Source organism: Agelaius phoeniceus, chromosome 25, assembly GCF_051311805.1.
Source record: "Agelaius phoeniceus isolate bAgePho1 chromosome 25, bAgePho1.hap1, whole genome shotgun sequence".
Taxonomy (NCBI): Eukaryota; Metazoa; Chordata; class Aves; order Passeriformes; family Icteridae; genus Agelaius; species Agelaius phoeniceus.
The window spans coordinates 5,548,104-5,563,037 of record NC_135289.1 but is presented as its reverse complement, the minus strand read 5'-3'; the positions used below and the strand labels follow the sequence as shown (position 1 = coordinate 5,563,037).

The 14,934-nt window shown below is 56.2% G+C and overlaps 1 protein-coding gene across 5 annotated transcripts in view; it reads right to left on the bottom strand.

The window, feature by feature from the left end:
* Positions 1-14,934, bottom strand: part of KIF21B (kinesin family member 21B) — a 61,010-nt gene that overhangs the window by 12,678 nt on the left and 33,398 nt on the right. For 3 of the 5 annotated variants that reach the window (XR_013185158.1, XM_054648609.2, XM_077190451.1), the window contains exons 17-31: positions 14,653-14,721; positions 13,676-13,905; positions 12,688-12,835; positions 12,395-12,589; positions 11,518-11,619; positions 11,245-11,410; positions 10,406-10,466; positions 10,074-10,131; positions 9,436-9,641; positions 8,889-8,963; positions 8,653-8,766; positions 7,994-8,032; positions 5,853-5,989; positions 5,441-5,621; positions 596-760 (exon numbers count right to left, since the gene is read on the bottom strand). Coding sequence is in view for 4 of the 5 variants with exons in the window: in XM_054648609.2 (XP_054504584.2) it covers positions 596-760; positions 5,441-5,621; positions 5,853-5,989; positions 7,994-8,032; positions 8,653-8,766; positions 8,889-8,963; positions 9,436-9,641; positions 10,074-10,131; positions 10,406-10,466; positions 11,245-11,410; positions 11,518-11,619; positions 12,395-12,589; positions 12,688-12,835; positions 13,676-13,905; positions 14,653-14,721 (1,946 nt within the window). In the remaining variant the exon portion in view is untranslated. The remainder of the gene's footprint in view (positions 1-595; positions 761-5,440; positions 5,622-5,852; positions 5,990-7,993; positions 8,033-8,652; positions 8,767-8,888; positions 8,964-9,435; positions 9,642-10,073; positions 10,132-10,405; positions 10,467-11,244; positions 11,411-11,517; positions 11,620-12,394; positions 12,590-12,687; positions 12,836-13,675; positions 13,906-14,652; positions 14,722-14,934) is intronic. The other 2 variants (XM_054648610.2, XM_077190452.1) reach the window with 1 other exon arrangement.

The window sequence follows — 14,934 nt, the reverse complement described above, 5'->3', positions numbered from 1 at the left end:
GCCCTGCCTTGCCCTGCTGAGCCCCCAGCCCTGCCCAGCTCAGCCCCAGCCCTGCCCAGCTCAGCCCCAGCCCTGCCCTGCTGAGCCCCCAGCCCAGCCCTGCCCTGCCAAGCCCCCAGCCCTGCTGAGCCCCCAGCCCAGCCCTGCTGAGCCCCCAGCCCAGCCCAGCCCTGCCAAGCCCCCAGCCCAGCCCTGCTGAGCCCCCAGCCCAGCCCTGCTGAGCCCCCAGCCCTGCTCAGCCCCAGCCCTGCCCTGCTGAGCCCCCAGCCCTACAGAGCTCCCAGCCCAGCCCTGCTGAGCCCCTAGCCCTGCCCAGCCCTGCTGAGCCCCCAGCCCTGTCCAGCTCAGCCCCAGCCCTGCCCTGCTCAGCCCCTAGCCCTGCCCTGCAGAGCTCCCAGCCCTGCTGAGCCCCAGCCCTGCCCTGCTGAGCCCCCAGCCCAGCCCTGCTGAGCCCCCAGCCCAGCCCTGCCCTGCTCAGCCCCCAGCCCTGCCCAGCCCTGCTGAGCCCCCAGCCCTGCCCTGCTGAGCCCCCAGCCCAGCCCAGCCCTGCTGAGCCCCCAGCCCTGCCCAGCCCTGCTGAGCCCCCAGCCCTGACCTGCTGAGCTCCCAGACGCGCACGGCGTTGCCGGCGGCCGCGTAGAGCGCGGTGCCCGCGGGGTTGAGCGCGATCTGGTTGATCTGGTGCTCGCCCTGCACGCTGGTGACCGTGCGGCTGCTGGTCCCAGCACACGCGTCCCCAGAGATCACCTGGCCAGACGACCTGAATGGGGAGAGTTCAGAGTAATTAGCATTGACTCCATGATTACAGGAGGCTGATCAATCGCAGAATCACAGGGTTGGAAGAGACCTTCAAGATCATCAAGTCCAACCTGTTCCCTGACACCTCAACTAAACCCTGGCACCCAGTGCCACATCCAGGCTTGTTTTAAACACACCCAGGGATGGGGACTCCACCACCTCCCCAGGCAGCCATTCCAGAACTTTATCACTCTATCCATGAAAAACTTTTCCTGATATCCAACCTGTATTTCCCTTGGTGCAGCTTGAGGCTGTGTGCTCTGGTTCTGTCAGTGCTGCTGGAGACAGAGCCCAACCCCACCTAAGCACAGGCACCTTTCAGGAGCTGTACAGAGTGGTAAGGGCACCCCAGAGTCTCCTTTTCTCCAAGCTGAGCACCCCCAGCTCCCTCAGTGGTTCCTCACAGGGTTTGTGTTCCCAGCTCCTCTCCAGCCTCGTTGCCTCCTCTGGATGTGCTCAAGCATCTCAACATCCTTCCCAAACTGAGGGGCCAGCACTGGACACAGCACCCCAGGTGTTCCCTCACCAGTGCTGAGTAAAGGGGCAGAATGACCTCCCTGCTCCTGCTGCCCACACCATTCCTGATCCAGGCCAGGAGCCATTGGCCTTCTGGACCACCAGGGCACTCTGCTGGCTCATGTCCAGCCAGCTGTCACCAGCACCCCCAGGTCCCTTTCTGCCTGGGCACTGTCCAGCCACACCATCCCCAGCCTATACCTTTATTCTACTATCCTATACTGTGTGGCTGCATTTCTCTTCACAGAGAAAAGCAAGGCACAATTTTTCCCAAGGATTTTCTGGGAAAGGCAGAGAGAGAAGCCTCAGAGAAGAGAAAAACAATTCTTATCTCTATTCTCTGCTCCTGTTGTTTTGCACATGTGGAATGTGTTAGGATGTTGTTTACCTGAAGGAATTTGGTAACTGGATTTTGCTGATGATTGTTTTGTTTCCTTGGCCAATCAATCACACAAATCTGTTGCCTGACTGTTAAGAGACAGTCACAAGTTTTCTTTAGTATTCTTTAGCATTTTTTGTACTATAGATATAATATAATACAGTATAATAAAGAGAGTGTTCAGCATTCCAAAGCCTTGGAGTCAGATGTCAATTATTCCTGTGACAGAGGCACCCTGATATTTCTATACCACTATATTATATTATAATACTATTTTATACTGTAATACTATATTATCCTATAATATTATATTATCCTATTAAGAAAAAACCCATCTGTGGAGACAGATGGGCATGCCAGCCCTCTCCCTTGGAGAGGTATCCCTTGAATGGGCTGTGATAAGATTTTCTCAAACACTTCTGGACTGAGAAATCCTCCTTGGTCACGGTGAGTTCCCAGCACACTTTGGAACCCCATGTAGATTTGTTGGGACTGATTGGTTTTCCCCCTTTGTACCATAAAACCCCAGTTTCTGCCCACTTCAGGAGGGAGCTGCTGTCCCTGGCCTCCTTTGCAGGGTGCTGGAATAAAGGAACTCTGTGGAACAACCACATGGTGCTCCTGTCTCTTTGTCCCTGTGTTGGCCTGGATACACCTGGCAAGGCAGAACTGAAATCACTGAGAGCTGAAATCCCTGCTAAGAGCTGAGCTGGCTGCCCCTTGCTGAGGGACTGCCTGAGACCCCTAGGAAGTTGTCTCTTGCAGGATCTCTCTCTGGGAAGGTTGTGGCATCCAGGTTGAGCCATCAGACCCCCCCATCGCCCTTGCAGACAGTCTGATACAGCTTTGACCTAATTGGTCCTTGAATCTAAAACACCATCACCAGTGGCCCTTTGGTAAAGAAATCTCCATAACACATTCCACATGTGCACAACAACACAGGTGCAGCAACTGGAGATAAGCCTTGTTTCTCATTCTTTTCTCTGAGCTTTCTCACAGCTTCCCTGGAAAATCCTGGGAGAGCTATGTCTCTGTCTCTGTTCAGAGGATATGTGATTACCACAGGTGATGCCTTGTCAAGGCTGAACAGAGCCTAGAAGAGAGAGAGACTACACAGAGCTAAAGAATAAAGCAGGGATTAATTAGGAGGCCTCAATAGATCCACCTTGGGCAGCACATGAGCCCAGCAATTTATACTTTGTCTGGGGCAAAGCAACCTCACAGAAATGCCACTACTATGGTAGAATTGTGCCTAAAGACAAAAAAGCTTTTGTTCTTTATTGCAGCTTTTTAAATACTCAAAGCACTTAGGATAAGTTTCTACTAAAAGCTAAAATCTATATTCTAAATCTGAATTTCTATTTCACTTTGTAGCTTTATATATCTCAGTTTCTCCAGGGCTTTCAGTTCAATCCTTGTGCTTGGATTTCCCTCCAGGCCTGTGCCCTGAGGGGCTTGTATTCCAACACCAGCCAGGGCTACAGCCCAGGTGAGCCCAAATGGTCCCAAAATGGATGACAGGTCATGGGGTCTCTCACTTTTATAAGTTCTGGTCCATTTGCATATTGGAGTTAATTGTCCCATTCCAGCTTTAGCCTATCAAGTCCCATCCTTCTTGCTTTTTCTCTCTTTATTCCATGTTGTTTGTGCTCTTGGGCCTGAGATTTGGATCATTTGTCCTTGGTGCCCAGCTGGAGCAGGAATTGTTTTGTTTCCCTACTCTGTGCAGAGAGCTCACCATCCCATAATATGAAGCCCAGACCCACACACTAAAGCAGCACAGAATCTGAAAAACAGAAAAGCTGAACCTGAGGCATCAGGAAGGATGAGACCAGAGGCAGTGAGGAACCACAGGGCTGTCCCCAGGCTGGCACAGCTGGGTCCCACACTGAGGAAAGGCCCTGGAGTGTCCCTGTCCCTCTGGCCACAATGGGACCAACAGGAGCTTTGTCCCACAGGCCAGTGCCCAGCCTGCAGAGGCAGCCAAGGATCAGGGTCTGGGCATGACTCAGAGCATCCTGCCCTGGTTTCCAGCTGAGTTTCCTCTGCTCTCCTCCACAGGAGAGCTGGGGACTGCTGGCATCCAGCACAGGGCAGCAGAGGCCTTGGCCTCTGTGCCAAGAGAGAAGCCAAGGCAGGTGAGCTGAGGCTGGATGGGGAAAGGAGACCTGTGCCACAGCAAGTGGGAAACTCTGACCTACTATAGGAATGTACCCTGTGCTGACAGAGTGACAAAACTGTCCTTTGTCCCCCTAAAAAGGAAAGAAGCCCAGAAGTTTCTCTCCTCAACTAGGTGAAAAAGCCACCTCACAGGTCTAGGTGACTTCACCTCAAACTTAAGGATAGCCAATTGGACAGAAGCCAAAGAGTCCCACCTGGGCAATTTACTAGAAAAAGAAGAGAACAAAGAAACAAATTGCTTTAGTGGGGTGTTTTACCAGGAGCAAGAACCTCTTGCACTTGGCTTGGTTTCTCTCTGTTATTTTGCCTTTTATTAAACCTTTTTGTTTCTAACACTGCTATCTTGGGTGAGTAATAGACCTCCAAGAGCTTATGAGACCTGGCTTGAGGAGGCTGCTGTTACTACCTACCATCCTGTCCTAACCTTTGAGCCCTACTCCAGACTGGCAGCCACAGCTACCATTTGTTCCATGCTCCCTTCTGGTCCTCAAACTCCTCACAGAGCCCCATGTTTCCCACTGAAGAGGCTGTGATTTACCCAGACACTGCTGTTTGGGGCTGTGCCCCCCATGGGAGCTGCCAGTTCTCAGACCAGCTGCAAAATCTCTTCAAAGCTCCTGACCCTTAACAAGTGCTGGATTCTGCACCTGGGACACAGCAACCCTGGCTGTGTGTACACAGCAGGGAACAGAGGCTGGAGAGCAGCTGTGGGAAGGGACCTGGGCATCCTGGTCAATGCACATGAGTCAGCAGTGCCCTGGCAGCCAGGAGGGACATCCATGTCCTGGGATGTCCATGGCACAGCACTGCCAGCTGGGCAGAGGGGATTGTCCTGCCCCTGCACTGGGGTAGCCTCACCTCAAGCCCTCAGGGCAGTTTTGAGCACCACAATATAAAAAAGACATGAAGCCACTGGAGAGCATCCTAAAGAAGGCCATGAGAATGGTGAAGGGTCTGGAGGGGAAGCCTCATGAGGAGCAGCTGAGGTCACTTGGTTTGTTCAGCCTAGAGGAGACTGAGGGGAGACCTCACTGGGGTCTTCAACACCCTCCTGAGGGGCAGCAGAGGGACAGGGACTGATCTCTTCCCTCTCATGACAAGTGACAGGACTGGCAGGAATGGCTGGAGCTGAGCTGGGAGATGTTTAGGTTGGATGTCAGGTAAAGGTTCTTCCCTCAGAGGGTGCTGGGGCGCTGAACAGGCTCCCCAGGAAATGGGCACAGCTCCGAGCCTGTCCGAGTCCAAGAAGTGTTTGGACAACGCTCCCAGGCACTGGGTGGGATTGTTGGTGTGTCCTGCACAAGGCCAGGAGGTGGACTTGATGATCCTGATGGGTCCCTCCCAACTCAGCACATTCTGTGATTTTATGACCCCGAGTCTTTGCTGCAGGAGTCCCCATGAATTCCAACCCCAACCTCTCCCAACCTCCCTGTTCCCTCAGGAAGCAGCCCTCCAAACTGGCACTAAGGAGCTGTATCTGGCCATGTCCCCAGCCCCTGCAGGTTCTGTAAAGGCTCCTGCAGAGCCACAGAAGCCCAGAGTGCCCAGGTCCCCGAGCTGACGTACGTGAGGGTGCGGACGCAGCGGGCGGAGTCGCGGATGTCCCACACCTTGATGTACGAGGTGGACACGGTGAACACCAGCCCTGTGTGGCTGCAGTACTTGATGGAAACCACATTGTTGGGGTGGCCCTTGAGAGAGGCGATTTCCTGGCCTGTCACCAGGTTCCACATCTTGCAGCTGCGGTCTGGGGGAGGAAGAACACACCCAGGAGTGTTGGGGGTGTCTCCTCCAAGGGCATGGTGGCTGGGGACAATATTCCCTCTGAGCATGTCCCCCCACCCACAGGGCCAGAGGAAAGGAGCCAGCCAGCCCCAGCACAGGGGCAGGGCTCAACACTGAAGACAGGGACCACCCCTGTAATGCCAACACTTCCCCTGCTCCCACAGCATCTGCATCCTCCCTGCCCATCACCCACCTTTGGAGCCTGTGAAGAGCAGCTCATCGGTGGCATCCAGGCAGAGCACAGGCTTGGTGTGTCCCTCTGCCACTGAGACACACTGCAGAGGGGCTGTCCGGGCATTCTTGGTGCCACCCACCGGGTTGATGATGCCCCTTCACAGGAGAGAGAGAACAGGTACAGTGCCCACAGCCCCAAGGCATGGAAGAACATGAGCTGGCTCACACCAAGCCCAGAGTGAGACAGGCTGCTCCACCTGAAGGTGGCCTGTCTGAGCTGAGGTCTCTGTGGAAACCCCAGAATGTCCCCATGGGCACCCCCCCTGCCATCACACAGGGAAAGGGGGAGGCTGCCCAGTGACCTCTGCTCTCCCCTCAAACCTCTCCTGCCTCACCAGCACAAACCCAGGACAGTTCAGGAGACTCAGCTCCTTGGCCCTGAGGTCCATTTGTGGAGTCTCCAGCCTGAAGCTGAAGCTCTGCTGGGGTAATGTTTCAGAGTTCCAGTATCAGCACCCCCATCCCCTGGAGCTGTCACCCCTGGCTGGTGGCATTTGCAGACAGGGCCTCGCTCCTTCACACAGATCCCAAGAGTGACCAAGGGCAGCACCAGCATCTGCCCCCCATGTCCCTGCTGCAATGGCTGTTCCTGCCCCCACTGCTGGCCCTGGGCAGGAGAGCACCCACCCCTGCCAAGGGACACTGCTCTGTCCTGGGGGACATCATCTGCCAAACCCTCCAGACATGCTCAGGGTGCTGAGCACCGCCAGCCTGACCCTGCTGTGTGTGACCCCTGGCAGGGGTGTGACCTGGTCATCAAGCACAGCCACAACACCCAAAGTTGTGCTTGTTTCTTCTTACAGGCAGGGAAACTGAAGCATGGGGCTGGAGCAGGGCAAGGTTTGCATTAGTTGTGAGGACAAGCACAGGCTCATTAATTGGGTTTGGAAATCACATGCATGTGATGTTCCTCAGCTCTGCCCTTACCAAAGCCAAGCCAACAGCCTTCCCCTCAGCCCCAGAGCTTCCACCAGCCTCAAAGCAACACTGAATCCAAGGGGAAATCCCTGCACTGCATCTTCCATGGACTTTGAGTGGCTGCCTGACTACAAACTGCCCAGGGTGACCCTCTCAGACTGGTCTGGTGTCACCTCCCCAGTGACAGGGGGTCTGCAGGAGCTCAGGGCACAGGCAGAGGGAGGGGACCCCTGGGTGCTGGACAGCTGATCATGGAATCATGGAATGGTTTGGGCTGGGAGGAACTTTAGACACCATCTCATTCCATGTCCATGCCATGAGCAGGGACATCTTCCACTAGACCAGGTGGGGCTCCAAGCCCCATCCAACCTGGCCTTGGACACTTCCAGGGATGGGGCAGCCACAGCTGCTCTGGGCAGCCTGTGCCAGGGTCTCACCATCCTCACAGAGAAGAATTCCTTCCTAAAATCTAGTCCAAATCTCTCCTCTGTCAGTTTTAAACTGTTCCCCCTTGTCCTGTCACTATTTGCCCATGTAAAAAGTTGCTCTCCCTCTTTGTTACAAGCCCCTTTAGGCACTGGAAGGCTGCAATGTTCCTAAAGGATGGGGGAAATGTGGCCCTTGTTCTGGGAAACCTCTGTAGTGAGGTGGATGCAGGGAGAGAAGCCCAGGAGAACCTGAACTCCAAGGCTGAGCTCTGCACCACAATCTCCCTCCATTTCTTTAGGGAAGAGACTGACCTTTGCCAACTCAGCACCAGGGCAGCACAACCAGGCACGAGCTGAACCTGAGGTAACTGCCTGGAGGAAGCTTGCACAAAGGATGTACTGCAAGCACCCTTCCCATCATCTCACCATCCTGCTGGAGAGCTGGGGAAGGGGTGGGACGTGGTGGCCTCATGCTGGCATGAACCCATGAGAGCTGGAGGAGAACATGCTGCCAACCCAAACCAGCCAGCACCCACCAGTGAGCCCAGCACACATACCAAGGGCTGATCCAAGCAGGAACAGCTTGAACTGACAGCATTAGGCACCAGAGGTGGCATGCCAGGGGGACAGACACACAAGCTGGGAGGGGGGAGAGCAGCAAGCTGCAGGCAGAGCATGCAGGGACAGGGAGAGCAGGCATCTGACAGAGAGAAGGAGGAGCAGAGGAAGGGATAATAAATAGAATTGTCTATACCTCAGCACCTCCGAGACAGAGGAATCGCTGTCATCAGACCTAGGGGCAGAAAATTAGCAGGATTATGGGAGAGAAAACCCAGACTAGAGAAGGCAGCAGTGGAGTCAGAGGTGGAAGATTGTTATTGCATCCAAGCCAGTGTAGGACAGAGAGAAGGAGTGGAGGGAGGGAGAAGGAGAAGCACACGTGGAGAACCAGGGGAGAGCAGAAGAGCAGGAAGGCATGTGAGGAACAGACAGCAGGTCTCCATCAGGGAACACCAGCACTGCTAGCAAGCCCAGAGCAGCACCTGACCTGCTGCCAGGAGAGGCTGGAGCAGCACTTGTGGCTGGATGCCAGTCCATCAGCTTCCTCTGAGCCCTCATCCCCTCACCCATCCTGCTCCCTCGTCTTTCCGGGCCTCCAAGTCTGGCACCACCCTGTCTGCAGGCAGAGGCCAGCACTGTGAGCTCAGAGGGGCACAGTGGGCAGGAGCACAGCCCTGCCATGGCAGCTGCTCCACCACAGGGAGAAGCAGGGAGGTGAAGAGGTGACAGGATTGGCTGGAGCCAATCCAAGCCCTGGTGATGCTATACACCCCCACAGGACTCAGTACAGGCCATGTGCTATCCTGGTCTGGGCTCCCCTCGCTCAGACACTCTCACCCCAGCAGGACTCACTTGTCCAAGGCAGATCCCTGGCTCTGGGTGCTCGTGAGACGGGAGAAGACGTTGCGGTCATTGCGCGGACGGGTGGGTGGGGAGGAGGGCGGTGTGAAGCCAATGTCTGCAGGCCTGAGCCAAAGGATCAGAGGGACACATGACTTGGAACTGCTCACCTGGCACCTGACTGGGCCCAGAAAGAATCCTGGGCCACAGAGCCCCCCTGGCCGTGTCAGTGTTTCTCCCAAGCTCACCTGGCAGGCTGCCCACGGTCGTAGGATTTCCGCCGGGTCAGGGGTGAGGTGTCCGAGCCCCGGGACTGCCTGGGACTGCAGCAAGTGAACAAAGCAGAGTGGGTGCCTGCCCTGCCCCAGGATCCCTCCACAGGGAACACCTCTGTCCTCCCCCAGAAGAGCAAACAAGAGATTGGGCTGGAGTCACAATCTCGAGGCAGAGTGCAGAGGCTTTTGCACCAAAAATCAGCATCCAAAAATGCTGATAACCCAGAGCAGGGAGTTGGGGACCCTCATGGTCCTTCCCCCTGCTTCTGAAGTATCCCCTCTCCATCTCCCCCCTTCCTTCCCTGCTTCTGAAGTATCCTCCTCTCCATCTGCAAAGGACACCAACACACTCCTACACACTCTCCAAGCCCCGCTGAGGAAATTCCCCACGGCATGCTGTAGCCACGCATGGACAGATGCAGGACTGGGCTCCCCACACCCCTCTGCACCTCCACAGGCCAGGCACAGCTCCCCAGGCCATGCCCCCTGAGCCCCCCAGCCCCTGGTGGCCCATGCTCACAAGGTGCTGCCCCGGGTGGGCAGGCTGATGGTGCGCGACACCTTCTCCTTGTAATAGGGGTCCCGGATGGAGAAGCCAATCCCGTCCTCCTTGATCTCCATGAGGGACGCCAAGGACTTGGTGATGTTCTTGGTGGACACGTCCAGCGTGGGTCCCAGACACTCAGCTGACACTGCCTTCATCTGCCCTGAAAGCTTGGGCTCTCCCTAGAGCAGGGCAGAGGGCTCAGGGCGGGCACACGGGGGCAGTGGGAGCAGCCCCCAATGGGGGCTGGGAGAGTTTGTGCTCTCTGGCCACAAACCAGCTCCCCCAGGTCCCACTGGGATGCCCTCCAGCAAACATGACAGCCTGTACAGAACAGTGGCTGCTTCCCTCCACGGGGACATCCTCAGTGCCACTCAGATTTGGAAGGTACTGCCTGGTGTGGTGGGTGCTTCCCAAGTCTCTGGTGCTCCAGGACAGGACCATTGTACCAGGAGACCTTGGTTCTGCCCATCCACAGAGCAGCCATACTGTCTTATGCCAAGCCTGGCTCCCCAAGGTTCAGACTGCAGAGCAGAGGCCTGAAGCATCACTGAACATCCCTCCCTCCCTCCTCCCAGCCTCTGTGACCAGCCCACACAAAAAGGCCAACTAACCTTGAACTTGAAGTCATCCTGGCTTGCTGAGCCCTTCATGGTGAAAGACTGGGAGATGCTGCAAGGAGAAAGGAGCAAAGATGGATCTTCAGTGCCAAACTTTCTTCAGAAAGCTGCCACTGCTCCACCAGACTCCTTGGGTCACCCTCTGCCCCCCAGCACCCTTTCTCCAAGGAATGACCAAGCCTTCATTCCCTGCTCGTGTCCAAGACACATCCTGCTCCCCCCACCAAGGGCTGGGCACCACAGAAAAGCTCAGGTGGGGGCTCTGTTCATCCATGGCCTTCTACGAGGTCCATGAATGGCATCACAGTGCCAGGCTGGGTGCTCACCTCCCATCTGAGGCCAGGCTGAACTCTGAAACTTCCTCATCTGTGCTGGTGTAGCCATTCTCTGTGAGAGGGAGACAGTGCATCAGCAGAGGGGACCCAGAGGGGACCCCACTGTCACCAGCCACCCCAAACCCTGCAGCAGAGGGGGCAGCCCAGGAAGGTATGAGGGATAACCCAGTCCTTGTCCCTGTGACCCATGGCCACGAAGGTGTGAGGGGTGACCCAGTCCTTGTCCCTGTTATCCATGGCCAGGAAGGTGTGAGGGGTGACCCAGTCCCTATTATCCATGGCCAGGAGGGCATGGGGGGTGACCCAGTCCTTGTCCCTGTTATCCATGGCCAGGAGGGCATGGGGGCTGACCCAGTCCCTGTTATCCATGGCCAGGAGGGCATGGGGGGTGACCCAATCCTTGTCCCTGTTATCCATGGCCAGGAGGGCATGGGGGCTGACCTAGTCCCTGTTATCCATGGCCAGGAGGGCATGGGGGGTGACCCAGTCCTTGTCCCTGTTATCCATGGCCAGGAGGGCATGGGGGCTGACCTAGTCCCTGTTATTCATGGCCAGGAGGGCATGGGGGGTGACCCAGTCCTTGTCCCTGTGACCCATGGCCAGAAAGGCAGGGGGGGCGACCCAGTCCCTGTTATCCATGGCCAGGAGGGCATGGGGGGTGACCCAGTCCTTGTCCCTGTTATCCAGGGCACACACTCCCACCCAACAGGGCCCTTGGGCAGGGTCCCAGCCACAGCTCCTCCAAATGCTTTCTGCAGGCCCAGTCCAGGTGGGCACGCAGGCCACAGGCAGCACACCTGGCCTGAAGCTGCCCCTGCCTGAGGCCCCACCTTGCTGGACGTTGTGAATCAGTGCCTGCAGCTCGGGGTGTGACTCAGCCTTCTCCCTCAGGGCATCCAGCAGGGCGTGGTTCTGTGAGGAGTTGGCCACGTCCGTCTGCCGCAGGCGCCCCTCCAGCAGCCGGATCTGCGCCTCCTTCTGGGCCACCTGCAGCCCCTGTGCAAGCAATGCCGGCACTCAGGCAAGCTCCTGGCCACCAGGCCCCCACCCTGGCACCCAAAAGAAGCCCTGTCACACATGCACAGCCCAGCCCTGCCCCACACCTTGTCGATGGAGGCTTTCAGGAAGTTGTCCAGCAGCAGCCGGGCTTCAGCCAGGGAGCAGGAGCTGATCACCACCGAGGTGTCTGTGGAGTCCAGCTCCTCCTGAAACACAGAGGGACAAGGGCTGGATGCAGCAGGGTAGCTTTGCTGCTGGATGGGCCTCCATGGCAAGCACAGCACTTCCATCACCCTGCAAGCACTGCCCAGTCCAACCCTCACCCTCCCCAGTCTGCCCAGTGGCTACTGGAGACATCCAGCCATGGGACTGTCCAGTGCTGAAGGGTTTATGCACTGCTACAGAAATTCTGATTCCAACACAAAACTAGACACTGAACAGACACCAGGCTCACCCAAATCCACAACCCAAAGCCTAGTGTGAATTAACAGCAGCCCTTCTTTCCTGCTAATCAAGGTGACAGCTGGGGACAAGCCAGGGACAGCACATAGCCTCCATTTCAGGCTGCAGGCATTGAGGGCAGTTGGGAGCTGCCCAGTGGCATGCCCAGTATCACAACTGGACACAAAATCTAGATGGTTTCTGCTGGGAAAAAGCCAATCCTCCTGGGATGTTTCCAGTGCATGAAGCAACAACCATGGGTACAAGTGACCACCAGCCCCATGGGCAAATGGGGGCTGCAGGCTCCCTACAATTCCAGGGCAGCATGGACATGCAAGGACCTGCCAGAACTCCTCTCTGTAATTAATCACCTAATGAAAAGTGACTGTGTAGGTGAAGCCCCATCAAGAGTGAAAGCTCAGAGGACTCTGGGTCCTCTGAGCAGATCCCAGCCACAGCTGGCTGTGCCCAAGGATGCTTTTGCCATAGAGGAATGCTCTCATTTTCTCCCTGCCAGCCAGACCCAGTCCTTCTGCCCACCTTGGTCTCCTCAATCTGCATGATGGTGGCCTGGCAGTCTGAAATGCTGTCGTTGATATAGTCAATGTTGGCCCCCAGCACCTCAATCTCCTCGTTCAGCTCTTGCAGACCCTTCTGCTCCTTGGGGCTCTCTGCCTGCAGCTTTGCCCGCTTGCCCAGCAACGCCTCCTGCAGCAGCGACAGCTCCTCACGTTTCTGGGGGAAAAGGGAAGGGGGATTAGCACTGTCCACATGGCCACCTCCCTGTCCTGCCCCCACCAGCCAGCCCTCTCTGTCCCCAGGGCCACAGCCACCTTGATGAGCCTCTCCATGTCTGCCTCGAGGTTGACAATGGTCATTCTCTGCATGACAATGTCGAAGATGCGCCGCTCCAGGGACTGCCACTTGAGGCGGGCAGCTTTGCTGAAGGACTGGCTCGAGCCCTTCTTGGGGAACTTCTTCCTACAGCCAGAGGGAAGAACAGGCATTTGGGCAGATGGCCACACCGTGCTGGAGAGCTGGGCTTGCCCCAGGATCTGCGATCTGGCTGGCCAGAAACAGAGGATGCATCTGTGTTGTTTCTGCATTGCCCAGCTGGAGGAATGTGCTCTCTGTTGACAGAGTGACAAAACTATCCTTTGTCTTCTTCAAAAGGAAAAAAGCTCAGAAGTTTCTTTCTTTGATTAGGTAAAAAGACACCTCATAGGATTTGGGGGACTTCACCTCAAACTTAAGGATAGCCAATTGGACAGGAGCTAAAAAGTGCCACCTGAGCAATTTACTAGAAAAAGAAAAGAACAAAGAAACTAATTGCTTTTGTGAGGTGTTTTACCAGGAGCAAGAACCTCTTGCACCTGGCTCGGTTTTTCTCTGTAAAGAGTTTTGTTATTTTGCCTTTTATTAAAACTTTTCTGTTTCCAACACTACCACAGAAGCCATCCTGCTGATTTGATGCCTTCTAAGGTAGCTGAGCTATCTTGGGTGTGATATAGATCTCCAAGAGCTTATGAGACCTGGCTCAAGGAGACCATATATCACCCTACTTTTCCTCTTAGCAAAGCGGGACAAGAGATGAGTCCAGCAGGGCTTATGCCACAACATTTAATCCTCATGGAAGGCCAGCTTTGAGCTCAAGCCCAGGTGACAGTCACACTCTGCCAGCACAGCTTATCAAAGGATCAGTGATTTAATATGGCTCAAGTTGACACTAAGCAGCCACCCTTCAATCTCCACCACCCACCAAAAGCCAGGCATGGGATCCCTGGGATGTCTCACCCCCGACCACCCAGCCCCTGCCCTGACCTGACAGGCCGAGCCCCATTAATGGAGGCTGAGGAGTCTCCCAGAAAGTTGTTGATTTTCCTGTTCCACTGGCGCACGATGCTGGAGACGGAGCGGGCGCCGCTCTCGGGCTCGGAGGAGGTGGTGCTGGCCGAGACCTCGGCGCCCGAGTCCAGCATGGCCGGCTTCGGGCCCGTCCTGCCCGCCACCCTGTCCGACATGGGCTTGGCCAGGCGGCGCAGCGCCGACACCTGCGCGCAGGGAGGACACAGGAGAGGGTCTGTGCTGTTACATCTCAGTTAAATGTATGCTCTGTCTCACCCCTGGAAAATGTAGGGTTTCATCCAAGCCTGTGATCCTCCCCTGCAGTATCATGGATCTGTAATCCCACTGGCCCAAGGCTTATTCCGTGCCCACTTTGAATCTCCCTGTTAAGCTGTGGGAGGCAGACCAGGCTCTCTCTTGGCCCTTTTCCCCTCCCTCCCCCTTCCCCCCTTCTCCCTCAGAAACCATGCTGCTCCTGGGGGTGGGACCCCCAATAAACCCTCATCTAATCAGCACCCTCAGGAGCCGTGTGGAGTCTCCTTGCCTGCCTGCTGCTACCAAGGAACGTACAGCTTAGGGGGGACTCCCTCAAAGGAACAGCAAATGGTGTCAGCTGGGCAGTCTCACCCAGCCTAAACCCATTGGCATCACCCCCAGGCCCCACAGGTCTGAGAGCAGCAAAGCAGCAAAGCCCAGGGACATCTGTGCCTCATGGGGCTCCCTCTCCTCCCTCATAGCCCACCCCTGCACCAGGCTCTGCTGCTCGGGATGGGGAACTCTGCTGCTGCCTACATCCATTTCCCACCTGGTTCCTGAGCCATAAAACCTCTCCCTGCCTTTTGGGATTCCCAAAGCCAGCCCTGTCTGAAAGATGGGATTTCTCTGAGCCAAGCACTGAGGCCCAGACCCCCATGGAAGCTGGGGGCTATGTGGAGGAAACCCCCTTTCCTCACCTCCTGGGTTTTCCTCCGCAGCACAATTTCCTGCTGTCGCTTCTGAGATTCCAGAGCCCTGATCTGGAACTGCATGAGTGAGAAAGAAAAAGACACCCCTGAGGTCCAGCCCAGACATGGTCGCAGTCCCAGTGCTCCCTTTGGCACAGTCTCACTCCTGATTTTAACACTGAGCAGTCTCCCAGCCTTGAGCTGGCTCTGGCTGCACGTTTCCCCTCCCACAGCATCCCCACAACTCCAGCAGGAGCAGTGGGAAGCCTCTGTGAGCTGTTCATCCAGCTG